Source organism: Sinocyclocheilus anshuiensis, unplaced genomic scaffold (genome assembly GCF_001515605.1).
Source record: "Sinocyclocheilus anshuiensis isolate Anshui unplaced genomic scaffold, SAMN03320099.WGS_v1.1 scaffold222, whole genome shotgun sequence".
Lineage (NCBI taxonomy): Eukaryota > Metazoa > Chordata > Actinopteri > Cypriniformes > Cyprinidae > Sinocyclocheilus > Sinocyclocheilus anshuiensis.
The window spans coordinates 1,943,064-1,963,364 of NW_015542408.1; the positions used below are offsets into that span (position 1 = coordinate 1,943,064).

At 35.4% G+C, this 20,301-nt stretch overlaps 3 protein-coding genes and 1 pseudogene across 3 annotated transcripts in view; 2 read left to right on the forward strand and 2 right to left on the reverse strand.

The window, feature by feature from the left end:
- Positions 1-9,881, reverse strand: fbxo33 (F-box protein 33). Its single transcript, XM_016492426.1, has 5 exons — positions 9,849-9,881; positions 7,035-7,600; positions 4,209-4,319; positions 2,199-2,866; positions 1-1,485 (listed from the first exon to the last, which is right to left on the reverse strand). Exons 2-5 carry the CDS (start codon positions 7,442-7,444, stop codon positions 1,220-1,222), a joined length of 1,455 nt encoding a protein of 484 aa, XP_016347912.1. The 5' UTR covers positions 7,445-7,600; positions 9,849-9,881; the 3' UTR covers positions 1-1,219.
- On the forward strand, positions 9,878-11,835 carry LOC107693149 (protein FAM177A1-like). Its single transcript, XM_016492425.1, has 5 exons — positions 9,878-9,987; positions 10,347-10,526; positions 10,621-10,687; positions 10,768-10,865; positions 11,000-11,835. The coding sequence occupies exons 1-5, from the start codon at positions 9,919-9,921 to the stop codon at positions 11,198-11,200; spliced, it is 615 nt and encodes a 204-aa protein (XP_016347911.1). The 5' UTR covers positions 9,878-9,918; the 3' UTR covers positions 11,201-11,835.
- On the reverse strand, positions 11,562-17,296 carry LOC107693151 (serine/threonine-protein phosphatase 2A regulatory subunit B'' subunit gamma-like; annotated as a pseudogene).
- A 392-nt stretch (positions 17,297-17,688) lies between these two features.
- Positions 17,689-20,301, forward strand: part of LOC107693147 (mitochondrial ribonuclease P protein 3-like) — a 27,889-nt gene continuing 25,276 nt past the window's right edge. Inside the window, exons 1-3 of the mRNA XM_016492424.1 lie at positions 17,689-18,858; positions 19,011-19,058; positions 19,151-19,283. Of these exons, the coding sequence (XP_016347910.1) occupies positions 17,861-18,858; positions 19,011-19,058; positions 19,151-19,283 (1,179 nt within the window). The 5' untranslated portion in view covers positions 17,689-17,860. The remainder of the gene's footprint in view (positions 18,859-19,010; positions 19,059-19,150; positions 19,284-20,301) is intronic.

Here is a 20,301-nt window from a genome sequence, read left to right on the forward strand (position 1 = left end):
TTCTAAAACGCATTCTTTTGGAAGAGCTCTCTTTCCTCCAAAAACACTACAAAGTCTTGCCCATCGAGCATGCCAACCCTTTGAACGAAGCTTCAACAAAAGCTTTCGGCTGGAAAAGTACCGCAAGTGCAGGAATCCTGAGATATGGAACAAGCAAACGTCTGTCTCCCGCCATCTAATGCTTTACAGATGAAATACCACGGCCTGGATTCAATCCGTTCGGAGCGCGTTCACCCTCAATTACGATCGAGTTGACGCACTTCAGTAGGGAATTACAAAGACGTTAACTCCGAACCGACTGAGGCCGAGGCCAAAATCACATTGATTATGAAGTAAGGGGGAGTTCAAGGCAACTGTGACTCAAGAAGAACAATTAAAACTGACAGAACAGCTGATTGTTTTCACTCTTACCAAAATATCTTAACCTCCATCTTCATCTTCCTTGTCATATAATTTTTGCCTACCTGAGACAGACGGGAAGGACTTCTTAAAACAACAACAACACACAAGAAAACAAGAAAAGAAACAAAACACCTATGGCTGGGCCCAGATATTGTGCTGCAGGGCGGTCAGCATGCAGGTGTCAAACACCAGACTGAAAACCTCTACGATTGGTTTCACCAGCAGAGGTGCGTCTACTTCCAGGTTGAGAAAAACCAGCGGGATCTGCGTCCCGAACACATCGTTTCCACCAATCCTCATTTCTGAATAACAATTACATATTGAGGAACAAAGAGGAAGGGTCGTAACTGCTGTGGATCAGTCCTGTCCCTTGGCTGGAAGACTAATCTCCCTATAAAAAGGTCAACGTGAACGTGGGATTTCGTCGTTGCAGAAGCCAAGAAGGATCAATTGATAGTTTGAGGTAACTCCACACTTTCTAGGGGGAAACCAACAAACAGACAAAGCGAGAGAATGAACAATTCACTGTACAACTTGAAAGCTAGCTGTATAAACGCCCCTCTCTACCATTCACTCAATTAGCTACTAAACCAATACCCAACTATACTTTCCTAGTTATAAGCAGGATATATAGATATAGATATAAATATAGAGCTAATACTGATTAAACACAGCACATATAAAGGATTAAATTCACACTAAAAGAATAAACAAAAACAAAATCAAAATGCAATGCAAGAAAAAGAAACCATGTAAAATGAGAAGGGCCCATTTAGTGAAAGATCACCAAGCACAGGGTTAGAGAGAGCATTTGCGTCTACATGCCCGCGCTGAAACTCTGCATCTCACGGTGGAAGTGCTGAGTGGGTTCGTTCAGGACCAAGCTGTTGTCTATGGAGGCATGCCAGACGCGGCCCAAGCCCAGGGACACCTCCTTGACTAGGTTGTGGACGGGGTCGCCCTCGATGTGCACCGACTGGTCCGGGTCAAAGTCGATGCTCTCTTCGGACACCTCCAGGACTTTGAGGTTGGACCCACGCAGGCGAGAGATGGCCACCAGGTTGTGCGACCACACAGTGTAGCCTGTGGAGCGAGAGAAACGATTTAACCCAGAGAACAAGTATGGTAAAACAACTTTATTGACTCACTGATTCTTGAGATATGGGACAAAAACTACAAAAAAGTTAAAAACAAAACAAAAAAACCCCCCACAAAGTAATATTTTTATTCAAATTAATTAATCATTAGTACTGAAAATACTGTCAGATACAAAAACATATTGCAAATCTAGTATTCAGACTCATGAATGAATAAATTGAGATTACAGGATGATTTCAAATTTCAGCTTGAATTCAGACAGAAAATCTGACATAGTAGATGGCTTACATTCATGACAAAATACTAGCATGCTGCTTAGCATGTTTTAAATCCAGGAGCATTTTATTAACCTGCTGTTATTGGCTACTAATGTCACTGATTTAAAAAGAGAGAAAATATCTATAAAAAAAAAAAGTTATGAAAAAGGTTATGGAGCTGAAACATAATAAAAAAAAATTTTTTTTTTCATATTTTTAGATTTTTCATTTTTAGATCATTAAATATCTCAAACTTTAACTTCTCAAATAGACGTATATTACCTTTCAGATATATCATTTTTTTTAATAATATTAACTTAAACCTGTTTCTGAATAAAAACGTTTTCTGGCAGTATTATAAAAAATTACAGTCCGTTTTGTCCCATGTCTCAAATCAGTGAATTATCAACATCAAGTGAAACATTTAAAATCTCCACTTACCATGGATGATCAGGACAGCGAGGTGCACACAGCGCCAGGCGAGGAGAACCAGCGGGTCCTCGTTGCGGTTGACGCTGAGGTCTGGGAATCCAGCGTCGTCTCTCATCAAGATGAAATGGCTCAGGGTTTTGTGGTACTGCTGCGAGATGAGCTCCACGACACCATCCGTCACCAGCGTGCTGTAGCTGTCCAAATGGATCCGCTCCAGGGGCACGCTGGGCTTCAGCACACGCAGAAGGTCCTGGCTGCACACATCCATCGCCATGATGTAGACGCGCAGGTTGGTGCTGCGACGGACCAGGGCTTTCCAGTCGTCCTCGGTGGCGGTACCATCCAAAGGCTTGACGTCCAAAGCAGCGCCGTTGAGCAAGAGGGAGAGGCGGTGGAGGGGCGCTCGGTCACCGCCGGCGAGGAGACAGCACATGTCTGAGGTGAAATCGCAGAAGTCTAGTGACAGAGACTGCAGGTTAGTGAGCCTTTCCAGTTCAATGGTGGAAATCAGGCTGGGCAGCTGGCTGTCGATCAGACTGAGGTGCTCGAGGGAGCTGGTGCTGGGGTTGGAGAGAGAGGCCAGAGAGCAGGGGGTCACCACACAGAGCATGAACGCAGACGACAACCACTTCAACTGCCTGCTGTTGGACAAGATCTCTTCGAAGAGCTGCTGGATCCTAGAACAACAGGATAAACAACAACAACACATTATAAATGGTTATCATTCATTTTTAAAGTTAAATAAACTAAGGCAGCACAATGAGACATGACATTCACTACCATTCAGAAGTATAGGGACAGTCTTTTTTGTTTTTTTTTAAAGAAACTAATTTTTCTCTTCAGCAAGGATGCACTAAATTGATCAAAAATCACAGTAAAGACTATTACAAGCCACCAAAAAAATTAAAATAAATCAAATACAAACTGTTCTATTAAACTTTGTTCATAAAAAGAATCCTGAAAAACCAAAAATATTAAGACTGTTTTCAACATTGATGAAAATAAGAAATGTTTCCTGACAATCAAATCAGCGTATCTGAATAATTTCTGATGGATCATGTGACACTGAAGACTAGTTATGGCTGCTAAAAATTCAGCTTTGCTGGAATACAATAAATCATTTTTTTTTTTTAAATTTATTAAAACAGAAAACAGTCATTTTAAATTGTAATAACATTTTACAGTATGACTGTTTTTAACTGTATTTTTAATCTAAATAAATCCAGCCTTGGTGAGCATAAGACACTTCTTCCAAAAACAACAACAACAACAACAAAAACAAAAAAATAATAATAATAATAATAATAATAACAACAATAAAAAAAATTTAAAAAAAAACTTATCCCAAACCTTTGAACAACAAAAAAAAAATAAAAATAATAATAATAATAATAATAACAACAATAAAAAAAAATTTAAAAAAAACTTATCCCAAACCTTTGAATGACAGCATAATTAAAGATGAAGTGCTAAATGCTCCAATGCCACTACTAGTATCAGAAAACTAAAGTCTGAATTAGACAATGTAAAATTGACATGTAACATATTACAGTTTTTAAAAAATATTTATTGTTTCCAACAGCAATACTATTTTTAAACAGTAGGAAGTATATGGTATATACACTGTGCAATATGCTAATATTCAAATCTGAACACAGCCCAAAACAAATGTTTGTTTTTTAATGCTATGCTAGCTTCTGTGGCTATTTCCATGGCAAGAAAATTTTATGGTAAAACTATGCATCAGGTTTTTACAGTCTATTTTTGCTAAAAATTCAACAACTGTATTTCGTTAAGAGTTAACATTCGAAAGTGTTAACTGATTTAAAAAAAAAAAAGTTAAAACAAGCACAATCTAATAAAACATGCTTCATGGATCTGCCTTATACCTAGAACTAACAAGATAGTCAGAATATTTGCAAAGCCAGCTTCCTTGATTAGATTTTCCCCATTGAGTGTGCCATTTCAGTATAAGATTGCAATCAGTTTACATGAGTGGAAGGTAGCTTTAAAACATACTCTTTTATTTTCTTGCCCCCTTGGTCGACCTGGCTGAGGTAAGAGCTGTCCAAAATGCCATCATCCTGAAGAATGCATGTGTCCCCATAGAGACTCAGCTTCTGGAGGTTTCTATAGAGAAAAAAAAAGAAGTAGTATGAGTCTCTGTCTTGCAAATGTAAACAAGCTAGAGCAAACAAACTGATAAGATATCAGATATTCCATTCTCAATTCATATGTGACTTGAATGAAATCATATGAATCATATATTATATATCAAGTGTTCCTGTGGCTCAGTGGTAGAGCATTGCATTAGCAGCACAAAAGGTCATGGGTTCAATTCCCAGGGAACCTGCATACTGGTAAATAATGTATAGCTTGAATGCACTGTAAGTCGCTTAAAGCGTCTGCTAAATGCATAAATTATTATTAATTAAATTATAATATCTTTGATATATCTTTGACTTAGTACAACTACAAAGTATCCGAAAAGATACTCAAGTACAGTAACTAATTACATTTGCTCTTTTTACATTTACATTGAGGTAAGAGCTGTCCAAAATGCCATCATCCTGAAGAATGCATGTGTCCCCATAGAGACTCAGCTTCTGGAGGTTTCTATAGAGAAAAAAAAAGAAGTAGTATGAGTCTCTGTCTTGCAAATGTAAACAAGCTAGAGCAAACAAACTGATAAGATATCAGATATTCCATTCTCAATTCATATGTGACTTGAATGAAATCATATGAATCATATATTATATATCAAGTGTTCCTGTGGCTCAGTGGTAGAGCATTGCATTAGCAGCACAAAAGGTCATGGGTTCAATTCCCAGGGAACCTGCATACTGGTAAATAATGTATAGCTTGAATGCACTGTAAGTCGCTTAAAGCGTCTGCTAAATGCATAAATTATTATTATTAAATTACATGAGAACAGTGTATAATGTAAAATGAACCATATTAAATGACCACCAAATATAAATAAACCATCACAACATGAAAACAAACAAGGAGGAACCGGTTTCATTCATTACAATACCAAACTAGAATTCACAACACAAAAACATTGCTCCTGAAACTTTGAGATCAACAGATATTGTCTTTTTATGACCAATACAAGCTATAGCTCTTATATTTAAGTGTCTGATACAAAGAATCAACCAATTAATTTGAAGTAAATTCTCAAACCAATTATCAAACCCTCACTACACCAAATAACCTATATTCAGCTCTTTTTCCTTTTGTTTGCACTAGTGTTGTCAAAAGACCCGGTATTTCGGTACCAAGTCGGTACTAAAAACATGAAAACGTTACGGTACCAGTTTTTTAAAGTACCGGTGGTACCGAGTACCCGGTCAACCCGGAATACTGAAATTTTGGTACCGTGACAACACTAGTTTGCACATTTTAAACTAAAGCCTGTTGTTTTAAAGGCAATTGCTGGGCTATGAGTCCTTCTAGTGCTTTTCTATTGTGCATAAACCGTTCAAATCAGCATCAGGAAACATCATGAAACACAAAGCCAGTCTTGTTTAAACACTGTTTTGTAAGATTCTGTTAGAATGTTAACAATGCAGTAAGGCTTGTGGGAGATTAGACAGCGGTTTTAACATGCTACTTAGAACTAACTAGCATTTATTTTATGTTAAAGTGCTTATTCTTTCCAAGTAAGTGTAGTTACAAAAAGTAACTAGAATGTTTTTCTATTTCACTAGCAAATATTCATTACATACAAGTACGGTTTACTAGTCACCAGTCACCATGTATTGTCCCAATACAATTGTTACTGGTAATTATTACAAATTGCATATTTTGCCATCAAATTCAAGATGTACGCTTTAGATCAGAATGTATTATACTTGTTTTATTTCACTTTTACTAATAATTGTTTTATTTATTAGGTATTTGTTTTTTTTAGTTACTACTCAAATACTTACTAATATATTACAGTTCACCCAGTAGTAACTGAATATATACTATAGTAAACACTATAAATAAATACTATATAGATAGATACAGATCGTAGTTATTTTAGTATATATTTAATGGTACAAATGTAATAGTAATAGCTATAAAATAGCTACAATAAAACGTTTTTTATATTTATTTTCTTTCAGTTCGTTAATTTCAAGTCACTTTTTTGTTACATTTATTGTACTGTTACTAGCAATATTTTTTAATCTTAGTAGTCGTATTACATTTTTTAATTTACCTATAAATTAGCTATTCTAACTAATCACTGCATGTGACAAGTAGGAAATTATAAGCAGACAAAAAAGTCACTAGTAACAATGTATTAAAACCTAATAACAACAATTTACTAGTATTTACTTAAAAAGTACTAGCAACCATTAGACGTTATTAGAAGTCAATCAGATAAAGCTGAACAATTTCAATACAGACTAGATGAAAGAAAAAAAACACAGATCCCCATACAACTCAGTGGTACTTAAAAAAATGCAATTTGTTACCAGTTACCTCGCACTAAAGGAACAATAACTAGTACTTGCATCCAATAAGTGCTAGTGAGACTGAGAAAAATGCTAGTCATTATTGGATTACTTACTAGCAAATAACGTATTTTTAGCAATATACAGTACTAGCAACAAAAATAGGCACTAGTTAGCTCGGCTTGTTATAGGAGGTGATAGCAGTTATGCACAAAGCAGGCAGCCATGCGATGCTTCAGACATGAGCGTTACGTAATGCGCAGGGTTTGTTTATGGCTGCTGGTGCTCATCAAATGTAAGCAAAGCAAAGCAAAGCAAAGCAAAGCAAAACAAAGCAGCCAGAAAGGAGGTGTAACGTCAACACTAACACATGCAAACCGTGCCCAGATCCATATACCTGTTATTACGCAGACTGCCGAGCACACACAACACCTGAACCAAATATGTCACCATCGCATCTTTCGCGAACTGCGGGTCGCTCTCGACGGCTTCCACTCCGTGCTGCAGCGGGCTTAAACAGTCGTACAGCGGGGCGAACTCCAGCTGCAGCTCCCGCACGAACGAGCCGAACTTGCGCATGAGGAACTCTAATCGCGGGGTTTGTTCTGATCCAGATCCGCCGCCGTTGGTTCCGCCACCGACGCGCAGCTTGAGCTCCGTCCACAGCGCAGGGTAGAAGAGACACTCCCTCCAGCGAGAGCATACGGCCGAGGCCCGGAGCTTGTCACGGTCTGACAGGAAGGAGAATATGTGAACGATAAGCTCGCTGGGTAACGCCAAGGCTCCGACGCTACTGCACAGAGCCATGGCAAGAGGCTGGAAAGATGCAATGAAGATTAAAAACCGTAACCGTTACACAACTCCGCGCCTTCTCCTCTCCGCTCTGCGCTGACTAAATGAAAACAAACAACTGCGCGATGAGCTTTGCCTTCAATACTACTGGATCAGTCCACTTTCGCTTTCCTAATAGGGGCGGCAAGAAATTTATTAGGAGATAACGAGCACGTGCTGAGCGAAAATGAGATGTAAATATATTATGATGAAATATACATATTAGTAGACACAACTAGTGTCTGGTAATATTAATGCAACTGTTTATTTCGTGTAATGCATTTTTAGTCAATTGGGTGGTTGCAGTGGTTCCTTCCGAAAATGCCTTATTTTTGCCATACAACGAGTGGTCGAAGGAGGGTGCAAGAATTTTCCTTCTAACCACAGCACCCATTTCTGATCTCTTTTATCATTGGAATCAAATAGCCATGTGCACATGGTAATATGGGGAAAGAATACAATTTACATTCTAACCCTTAATGGGAAATATTATATACATATATCAATATATAGGTCAGCTGTACCAAATGGTAGGCTGATTTAAAGATTTAATGATTGTTTAATTTTTAGATGCAAGATGAAAAGTTATATTGGAATTGTAAGGACTTGTATGATTTTTTTTTTCATGTATTTCACTGTTGGAATTACAATTTAAAAAATACTAGAAAATAACTTTTAGAGACCTGAAAAGAATACAAAAAATGGCATAAATGGAGACTTCTAGTTAGGACTCCAAAGATAACTTTAGCTGTTAAGCACAGGGGTTTTCGATCAATCTGATGCCAGGGACCCCTAAAAATGATGACCCCTGTCACTTCCTAATATACAAAGACTGCTAAATATTTTTACTGTATTAAGACTATGCTATGTGATAAAAAGTGAGATTATTACAATAATAATAATAAACATGTAAACCATTGGTTGTGTGCTGTGATTGTGTCTAAAGACAAAAGAAATAATGAAAATAGTATAATTCTAAAATAGTGCTGTCAAGCGATTAATCACGATTAATCACATCCAAAATAAAAGTTTTTGTTTACATAATATGTGTGTACTGTGTATATTTATTATGTATATATAAATACACGTAAATGCATGTATTTATTTAAGAACAATATGTTATGTTTATATATAAAATATGTTTAAATATAATATAAATTATATGAACATAAATATATATATGTAAATATTTTCAAAATATATATTGTATGTGTTATTTTGGATGCGATTAATCGTATGACAGCACTATTATAAAATAATCCACAAAATATTTACTTTGTAAACAGTGTTTATTTTACACACTCCTGCTTACTGAATTCAGTTTCAGTTACACTTTTTAAAAAAAACTTATTAAATGTGTAACAAAATGCATAATAGAAATACACATAAAAACATGAGAAGGCCTGAGTAAGGTGGTGCTAGTTCTCATTTATTAGTCATTTCAAAAACATTACTGACAAGTTTTACTGGGAGTGCAGACAACACTAACCCATTCTTTTTTGATTGAACTTGATCTGGGCGAGGAAAGAGAAATCAATCTTGGTAATTATTTTTGTGAAATTATAATCTTGTCAAAGGTTAATCATGCTGAACAACATGAGTCTCATTTTTGCACAAATAATCTGACTTTTAAGGAGTTATGAATTAGACTATTATGTTATTAATAACACATTGAAAGATGAAAGTATGAAAATATTTCAATTAAAGGGTTAAAGAAGAAAAGAAGCAGTGGCATGTAGTGGTGCCTAAAACATTAAATTACAGCACAACTATAGTTGATTTTGTTGTGAATACTCCAGAAGAGGCTACACTCTATATACAGTAGGTTTATATAGAGATAGATATGGAATCATATTTAAGCTTTTTCATAATTATTGTACTGCTAAAACTACAAAATGAGAGGACCTCACGTGCTTGAAACTACATTGAAACAAACTGAAATCCATTTGCAAAATTTAAGTCAGACCTCTGCATCAGCTCACATTCAACAGACTAGAGTCAGCTTGAATACAAAATAACTTTCAATATGAATTTGTATAGATCTTTTAGATGTCTTTTGTAAATTTGTCAGCGTTTTAACGTTTTAATTACGTTTTCTATTCTAATAATCTATTTTTTTTTTCACCATGTTGACTGGTGTATTTTTAAATCTTTTTTTTTATTTTTTTTATTGCAAGTATAAACACTTAACTTCAACAATTAATGTAACATTGGATGACATTATGAATACAGAAATTATAGGAAGACAAAGAAGAAAAAAAATAAGAATACATAGATAAAACAAAAAATACAGAGGTAGTAAATCAAAATTATGTACCATTCAGCAGATCATTATACAGTTTCACTATTCTAATAATCTATGTAAGTAGAAATTGTTTACATGTGACGTCACTTCCTGGTTGACGCTGCGGAAGAGCTCGAAGACAGCAACAGAAAGGACTGAAGAAGACATGGCTGAACTGTCACTGTACCTCACGAACGTTAATGTGTCTCTGGGGCAAACTATGGACACAGAAAAGGTAAAGTCATTTTTAAATATAACAAGTGAGGTCATGGAATTACATACTTTGTTTTGTTGTAGACAACAGTCGAGATATATGATTCTACTTGTTCGTTGCATCTTAGTCTAGCGATGAAACTAGTTTGATATTAATACACATAATGTAAGATATAAATATGTAATAATGTAATTTATATCATATTAATGATATATAATAATGTGATTTATTTGAAGTCTATTTATCTAATTTAATTTACACAATGATAGTGTAATATAATATTAAGATCTTATAATGTAGTTTATATAGGCCTTTCTGTAACAGTGTGTAATGTTCTTGGTAAATTACATTTAAATGTATAAATTTATCTGCTGGTTTAGAGTTCTACAGTGGTGAAGGAGTTTGAAAATGTGGAACTTGGAGATCTGGGCAAAAAGAAGCCAAAGAGTCCTCGCAGAACAATCTACTTTGCGTCTGGTGAAACCATGGAGGAGTTCAGTACAGATGAAGAGGAGGAAGAAGAACCAGAGAAAGCGAAAACTTTAAGTACAGTGGATACGGTGAGTTGCATCAAATCGTTAAGTAGAAGTGTAGTTTCAGTTGTTTCTTTTTAATAATCTGAACATCTTAGTCGCTTTGCATCTCTGATTATAGTCAAAGTTGACCTGGGGTCCATATGTCTGGTTCCATATGTGGAGAGTGGCTACCTCATCCATCTCAGGTAATGAAACTCTTTCCATCCTGTGACATTTAATCATACAAAAACAGTCCAAAATGTACATTTCAACCCAAATATTTCAGTTTGTGACTATCTTGGAGAGAAAGTGGCCTCACTGCTGGGAATCACGACGCCAAAATATCAGTATGCAATTGATGAGTACTACAGGATGAAGAAAGAGGTATGTACGCCGCTACAGCCTTCATTTATTAGCTGATATTCTCAAACGTAGCATGCACAATTACTATTGTGCATGCTTTGAGAGATTTTGAACAGCATTCACATTGTGAGACCCTAATAATGTGTCATCCACAGGAGGAGGAAGAAGAGGAGGAGAACCGTCTCTCTGAGGAGGCAGAACATCGTTTTGAGGAGCAGCACAATCAGGAGGGCCAGCAGCCAAAGATCGAGCAACCAGAAGGAACTGCTTCTTTTGTGAACGTGACCTTTGAACTGGAGCAGGAATCACATGCTACATCTGATGCTAGTAAAGTGCCTGCCCCCATTCCCTCCTAAAATACTGTAGTTGATTGAGCATATTAGATGGTTTTTACCATATTAACCTTAGACATGAGGTGTGCTAGGTTTCTTTTTTGGAGGAGAAGTTTACATGAAGTTAAACATGAAGGTAACGTTGTTTATGCATAGCTGACAATGGTTCTGCTTTTAATGCAGAACTGTTTTATTAATTATTTCACAAGCCATACATAAAACTAGCATGGAATTCTGGCATGGAATAAAAATATATAATAAAAAAGTAATTGCGAATTTACCTTACAATTCTGACTTTTTCTCTGAATTTTGAGTTTACATCTTGCAGTTCTGTTTTTTTAGACAGTTTATAGACACCTAACCTAAATGTAAAGAAAAAGAAAACCTCACAACTGCAAGATATAAACTCGCAATTCTGAGAAAAAAAGTCTGAATTTTAAAGATAAAAAGTCACGATTAGCAACCAAGCAGAGTGCCCTAGCAACCATTTAGCAAGACCTATATCTCTGCATCAGAACATTGTGTAGACATGGGACTTGGCTCTTTTGACTCATGTTAGCAAGCAGGACTTCCAACATGCTACACATGCCAGCAGTGAATAGCTACATGCTAATAGCGATTAGTCATGTGTTAAAACATTATAAAAATTCTAGCTAATTGTTAAAAAATTATAAAAAGACTGCAGTAACTGCCCAAGTCTTGCCATGTTAAGCACCACTCACATTTTCTTCAGAAAATGTACATATTTTTTATTCTGTGGTGGAAATCATGTTCCATATAAAACCTCTGAGTCACTACAACAATTCATTGTACATTTTAATAATTATAAACACCTAAAAAGCCTAAGCTAAACACTACAACAACTGCATGGATTACCAATCTTTTACAATGCTGTAAAATTATAAAACTTATAATATTAGACATTTCTATGTTACTGGTGATGCTAGGAGTTGTCAAAAATAGAGTAAACTGTCAGATGGGAATATTCCCTCTTTCTTTCAGAGCTGACAACATTCAAGAAGTTATTTTTGTAACCAAATATTCTTTTTACGTGAACACATTATTTTTGGTGTGCATGTAAATGTGTGCTTTACCCATGAGATTTGAGTTCAATTTGTCCACCCCTCTGACACGCACAGAATAGAGAATTTCATTTTGAAGAGTGTTTGTGTACAATAGTTTTGTATTATGTAGGTGAAAACACACCTTACTTTCTATAATGTAGGTGAAAAAATACAGTTTGTTTTGTACATATTACAAATGAGCTATTCTGTGTATTCCTCTTGGCTGAAGTTTTGATTTGGCAACAGAATGTGATGTCACGTGTCATCTAAATCAGCTGTGTTGCTGTCAGTGTCATTAGCCACCAGCACCTCTCTGTTCTCGTAAGTCCAGAAGCCATTGAGGTCGATGAGGATGCTAGTGACGGTATCACCCTGACCGCTGTTCACCAGGTCCTGTAGTGTGACCTTATACGGATCTTTAGGCTTCACCATATCAAAGATTTCATCCTGTAGACATAAAATTTTGATCACCATTTTATGACCCAAAACACCCACTTCCCTACATGTTAATAGATTGCTTTATTACTATATAAAGGCCGTTTACCTTAACATCCTGGAAGGAAACTGGCTCCTGCCCATGGATTTTCATTTGTTCCTGAATGGCCTGATATGACAGATGAATAGGTTAGTTTCTGCTTAGTGTAAATATATAAAATACAGTACATATTTATAAAAAGCAAACATGTATTTTTGCTTGACTTCAAAAATGTTTCTTTACCCTGAAGAAGTAGTTGAGGGCAAATACATTGAGATAGCCTTTGTTTTCCATGTCCAATAGTTTGAATATATACTGGAGGGCCGCAGGCTCTTTCCTGTTCTCTAGAGCCAGCACAAAGTCTAGATAGGTCTTATAGTCCTAAATGCGGGTGTTAAAAAACCCATTACAAATTGCATGGTTATGTTTTTAGATACTGAAATTCCATGCTTATAAGAATATTATATGCCTATTTTCAGTGGCAAATGTCTGCTTGGATGTATTCAAGTGTAGTCTTTTTCCAGAGTAACATCATAACATTCAATTTTTTTTTATGTTGAAAGTCAAAAGTATACAAAGGTTTAAAATATAAGTAAGATTTTTAAAAAGAAATTAATCATAGTTTCCAAAAAAATATTAAGCAGCACAACTGCAGGACAACTGTTTTCAACATTGATAATAAGAAATGTTTCTTGATGACCAAATCAAGGCTGCCGGAAATTCAGCTTTCCCATCACTGGAATTTATAACATTTTAAAATATGAAAACAGTTAAAATATTTAAACATATTAAATATATTAAATTGTAATATTATTTCACAATTTTTACTGTATTTTTAATCAAATAAATGCAGCCTTGGTGAGCATAAGAGACTTTGAACAGACTTTTCAAAATTTGAACAGTAGTGTACATGTATATCTGGAAACAGGACTTGAACTCAGGTCTCCCTGCCCACAAAGCTATCGTTTGGACAGCAGACAACATTTAAGGGATTTTCTCTCATCTAAATCTCAGTCTAATGCAAATTATTAATTAAGACAGAGGGTTATACACCATTTCGCCATCATAGGTTAAGCATTCCTGGTAGACGCGATCTAGAAAAACACTAGTTAGAGTTCCTGTGCCATATCGAGACAGCTCTTCCTTACTGAGCATCCCATTATGGTCCTTATCCAAGTTGAGGTACTGACCTGTAAACAGGACATATGATGATTAACATATGAGATTTAACTTATATAACACTGATTAAGTGTGTTTTGCAGGCATACCATAAACTCAAAGAGCAGAAGGTGCAGAGAACCAGTTAGACTCCTGACTCTCTTTAGACAGCTCCTCGTCTCGAAGCTATAAATGAATAAATCGATTTGCACAATGTCCCAAATGCTGTTCTTTTGAACATTCTATTAATCCAAAATGTTCACAAAAATATTAAGCAACATCGATAATGATAAATATTTATTGAGCAGCAAATGAGCAGAATGATTTCTGAAGGATCTTTAAAAACTTTTTAAAGGTAGGGTATATAGATATTTTTATATTAGTAATAAAGATTCACTTGACTGAGAATCTATACGCTACCTCAAGTAGGTCATCCAAGAAACTGCGAGCCAGAATGTCCTGAATTTTTATCTTCCCTGCAGAGCAAGTACAAAACATTAGAATGATTCTTTTCATTCCAGTTTTTCCACAGGGTAAAATCGAAATAATGTCTGCAGGTGCTCTGACGTAAATTAAAAGGCAAATTGTAACAGCACAACCACAGGGGAATTACCAGTATGTAGAGGATCAAGGAAGAAGAAGAACTTGCGAACGGCAGTGCAAACATAAAACGAGTAGAAAGATTTCTCCAGGCCATCTAGTTGGGGGAGTGTGGGAATTAACTCTAGAATGTAGTTCTCCAAATCCTGCAGAAAGAAAGTCTTTACGTTAAACAACACAGCCTTAAGGCCCGTTCACACCAAGAATGATAACTATAAATATAACTATAAAGATAACGATATTAGCATCCACACCAGCAAACGATATCGTCTGTTTATTCTGAGCGCATGCTCGTCTGCCGCTTTAAATTCTCGAGCTCGTGACAGCAGGATTTAATCTGATTGGCTGTCAATATTTTTATCGTTCATCAGCTGGAAAAAATCGTTCTGAAAGTGATTCCAGCGATATCATTTCTCTGTGCCTTTATCGTTATAATTGTGGTGTGGACTCTGCTATTCTTTATTATTGAGAACGATTTTTAGAACTATATCTTTATCTTTATAGTTATCGTTCTTGGTGTGAACGGGGCTTTACTCCTAAGAAGATCAATACTGTAATTTTTACTGTGTTTCTGAGAGTAAAATGAGATTACTTACAGACTCACGGAGATAACCCTGACCTGCTACATCATAAAGACTCAAACCAATCCTGGTCTGGTGCATCCACACTGCAAGAGAAGAAACGCAGAGTGATTCATCTACACATCTCTATTAATATGTTCACAGTCATTTAAAAAGACTCATAATTAACTTACATCATAAGATGAGAATGCAATACCTTTTTTCATGACATAGTTGAAGAACTGCATAATTGATATCCTCCCATATGGATCATTATGAAGTAGTTTGGCGTAGACTTGGGCCGTGAAGAAAAGCCTGATGGGGTGTAATGATAGTGAAACAAGCATCTCAGTGAGTCATGAGCACGGTCCACCTACGAATCACACTGACTTAGAATAGAGTTATCGGCCAGTCATACTCAGGGTTTCGAGTGACAATCATTAAACACTATACACTTTTCTGTGATGCACTTACTTGCATTTGGCGCCTGCTTTTTCTCCAACCTTTAGGAAACTCTCATAACTGATTATGGCCTCGTCACCGGTCGTGGGCGGCACTTGATGCTTATCGAGAAGAAACCAAAGGTTCTGTAGGAAAGAACAAAAACATTTAATAACCCAACTAAAGCAGATAATGAATGTTTAGTTTGGGACACCGGCCCAATAAAATGCTCTCTTACTTGTAACTCTTCATTGTCCAGTAGTTCCCGGCTTTTCCTCTGGAGAAACACTGCCCTCGATTCTTCTCTGAGCTTCTGCAGCAAGACTTCATCTTCTGCAGGAAGCTGATATGAAATATTGGAGTGTTAAGATTAAGAAGGCGATACGTACACCAGTGTTCAAAAGTTTGGGGTCAGCAAGATTATTTTTAAAGAAATTAATACTTCTATTAAGCAAGGATGCATTAAAGTGATCAAAAGTGACAGTAAAGACATTTATAACGTTAAAAAAAAGAAAGTTCATTTGAACTTTCCATTCATTACAGAATCCTAAAAAAAAGGTATCACTGTTTCCCAAAAAAATATTAAGCAGCACAACTGTTTTCAAAAGTGATAATAAGAAATGTTTCTTGAGCAGCAAATCAGCGTATTAGAATGATTTCTGAAGGATCATGTGACACTGATAACTGAAATGTATCTTTCATCACAGGAATAAATTACATTTTAAGATAGAAAACAGTTTTTTTTTTAAATTGTAATATTTCACAATATTACTTTTTTACTATATTTTTGATCAAATAAATGTGTGTTCTCTTTACTGATTAGAGCGTGATCAGCTCACCCTGTAGTAGAAGCGTGGGATGTGTTTAAATGAGTCATCTTCTCTTTTTTCGCCTCCTTTCCATTCACTATAATACTTGGTGAACAATTCCGTTTCCTCTGCTTTCTTCTCCTCCTCTGTTCTGCCATCTGTTCAATACAAAGAAAGATTTCAACACACATTATGATTATTCACACTGTACAGACCTCCTCCATATTTTACTATTCATAGTAAAATCAAAGTAATCATTAGCAAAACCATGGATGGCTCCTCATTACCATTCCTACTGTATGCAATACTTGTTCATGTCTCCATTATTTACGGTCTTAATATATTAGATAAACTACTAAGCGTTTAAGTAACGCTTCAAATGTTTTACTACGATTTTACATATGGAAATCATATTAGCCAAGTTTTCATTTATCACAATATTACAATTAAATAAATACATAATTTATAAAGTCAAGCTTAATTGTCTAAACTTGACCAGGATACTTGTTTAAGTCTGGTATACCTTTTAGAAGTACTTCTATAATTTACAGCACAATCATATTAATTTTTCAGCAGACTTTGTATAACAGGAACTAACGTTACACACAATGGGTAGGGTTACTATGGTTTCTATACAACAAACTATAATATTTGTTGTAACTAATCCCTAATCTCGTAGTCCCCTAATATAAAATATTTAGTATAGTCTAAATCTACAACATTTCCACTAAATGTAATGTTTACCACAGTTAACGTTAGCGTTACTATAGTAAAACCACGGTATTTTCTTAAGCGACTTTTAATGCTTTCTAGCGTGATTATACCAGTTGATTGGTAAATACAAAGTTACACATTTTGTTATTTAAAAAATCGCTCCTTGATCTTGTTAAAAATCTCTATAATTCCTGATTAGCTAACATTCATCGTCTTGCCTTGTTTCGCAGAGTCTACTCTTTTCCGCAGTAAATCTTTCCAATGTGCGGTTTTATTGTTTGCCATTATTAATAACTTTATTTGCTCATGATATAGTTTAAACTAACAAAATGAAAACTAATTATTGAACAATTGTAGTATGTTTGAATAGCCTAGGCGGTTGATCAACTGTTTACATCTCTGACCTAAAGGCGCACGAGTGACGTAATTAAAGAGCGACTACACAGAAGATGGCTGCTCGCGTTGGCATGCACTTGTCTTCTGGTTAGAATTCACGAACTTTTGACCAGATCCTGTAAGTTAGATCTTCTTGTTTAAATTACCGATGCTTGTATTGACAAAATTGGGTTTAAAATAAAATTATGAGATATCTTAGTGGGTCTAAGGAACTAATACAAAAGGACAATTCTTTACAAGATAATTTGCTGAATATTATTTATATCTATTAATTGTAGATATAAATACTATTAAATATAACTCTTTAAAGTTAGTGTGTATTATTGTATGTTTGTTGAACAGTAAAACGGACCTTAATTCGCAATACAATGAGATTTTGAGACAGAATTAGTTCTTTAATATACATGTTACATAAAGCACTTTTAAAGTAGCGCGTAGTCTGAAAAGTAAAATAGACTTGTAGGGAAATGGGATCTCTTGTTGTGTCAAAATCAAGGACTTGCATAAAGCATCTCTGCACAACATGGGTTGTCAACCCCTTGTATTTCAGGCCTGCTTTGGCTTGTTTACCACAACAAAACATTATGCATGCTGTCAGGTTTATCATAAATCAACAAACACAATATTACAGCACAAAAGGAGACAAACAAGCACACAGCCGAGTTTCCAAAGAAAAATGGTTCACTCCCAGAACGAGGCCTGCATTCCCCAATTCAGTATTTACTGCTGGAACGGCCAAAAGGACTGCTGAATATATGAAAAAGAGAGCTGGGGCGGATACAGAAGAGATGTCAAATAATACGCCCATGAGAGGAAGAGGAGCTGTAAAAGTTGCCCTTCCTAATCATCCGCTGACCACATCCGAATGGGCAAAGTTCAAAGAGAGTTCCTCCAAACCTGAACGCTTCGAGATGCAAATGATGGAAGGACTGCTGGCGGCTAATGCAGACATCAACATCGCCAAATCTCTCTTGGTCTATGTGGTTCAGGACAAAGGCACCCTTTCCTATGAACTCCTTTTGAGATATCTCACTCTGTGTGTCACGGGTGGCCACCACTCGGAAGTGTTTGACACTTACGACATCATGAAAACTTGCTTTAAAACTCTTGACACGGGAGCTTCGTCCCTGTTTGTTAAAGGTTTCAGTCAAACTGAACGCTGGAGGGAGGCGCTTGTGGTGTTGGAGGGGATGAAAAAGGCCCTCCTGCCGTCTCCTCGTAACTATAGTGATGCCATCGCTGGGGCGGCGCTTCACGGTGACATTGAGACGAGCTGGATGCTGTACGATGAGCTCCTGGAGCTGGGTCTCGTACCTAATCAGGACACCTGGCAGTGCCTGTTTCAGAGCGGCATCACTCAGCGAGGACAGGAGGACAAGCTCTTTTCTGTTCTGTCATATGTGAGAGATAATCAGATCTACCCAGAGGAGCCGCTGATTCAAACTATCAAAGCTTGGTTTGAGAGGTAAATGTAAAATATAAGAACATAAATTCAAATATTATAATTCTTATATACATTTTTTTTATTATATCATATAAATGTAAATAATTAACTATATATTTTTTCCATTATTGCAAATATTTTATTTAACTGTTTTATTTTCTCCATCTGCACAGTTTCCCGGATCAGAAATGGAGTGGGAAGTTCTCATACGTGGCCCCCAGGTACTAATTTCAATTTTCAGTTTTAGTCAAAAATATTGTCAGTATAGACTATTATTAACTGATTCTTGGTGTGGAATTATCTTGTGTTTTAGTGGAGAGTGCAAAAATTGCAAGGCATCACTTGAATCCATTCAGCTGACTGAGGAAGAGTATGCTGAGCTGAAGGACAAAGTGATGAAGAAAGTGATAGAAGGAAGTGACGTCTTCAAGAAAACCACCCCAGAGGTCTGTCTCCAACATTATAGCTGCCTTTAACCAGAGTACATTTACCAAAGTTAATGATAGATAGATAGATAGATAGATAGATAGATAGATGAAATAAACATTTAAACCAGTGTTGTTATACCAGTAGCTAGCTAAAACTAAACTAAAACGAATAATAGTCATTTTCTCTGTAATTGAAGCTAAAAAATTGATATAAATACTATATGAAAAATATAAACTTAAGTACTAAAATGTCTAAAACTAAAGCTGAAATAAAAATAAATTATAGCTAAATAGAAATATTTTTAAAAAGACTAGCAATTATAAAAGCGCATAATAGAATTACTAAATCTTTAGATAGATAGATAGATAGATAGATAGATGAAATAAACATTTAAACCAGTGTTGTTATACCAGTAGCTAGCTAAAACTAAACTAAAACGAATAATAGTCATTTTCTCTGTAATTGAAGCTAAAAAATTGATATAAATACTATATGAAAAATATAAACTTAAGTACTAAAATGTCTAAAACTAAAGCTGAAATAAAAATAAATTATAGCTAAATAGAAATATTTTTAAAAAGACTAGCAATTATAAAAGCGCATAATAGAATTACTAAATCTTAAACTAAAATTACTATGATAACAGGAAATATAAAAATAAAAGGCAATTCAAAATATTAATAAATACTATACTAACACAATATATTATTTTAATTGTGAAAAAATGGAATGGAATAATATATGTTTTAATGAATATCAATAACATCTATTAGCAGAATTTATTAGCATAATATATATTCCTAAAAAATGCATGTTTGGGGGGGGTGCTTAATTGTCATGAAAATCATGTCACAAATAATCTTAAAGGTCTTAAAACGTGTTTAATCTTTATGCAAAATATTTTTTTGTCTTTTTGAATTTCTGGTGAAGTGTGACCTGGGTGCGTTTTATGAAATTCACCTTTAAAGGTGACATATTATGCCCCTTTTTACAATATGTAATATAAGTCTCTGGTGTCCCCAGAATGTGTCTGTG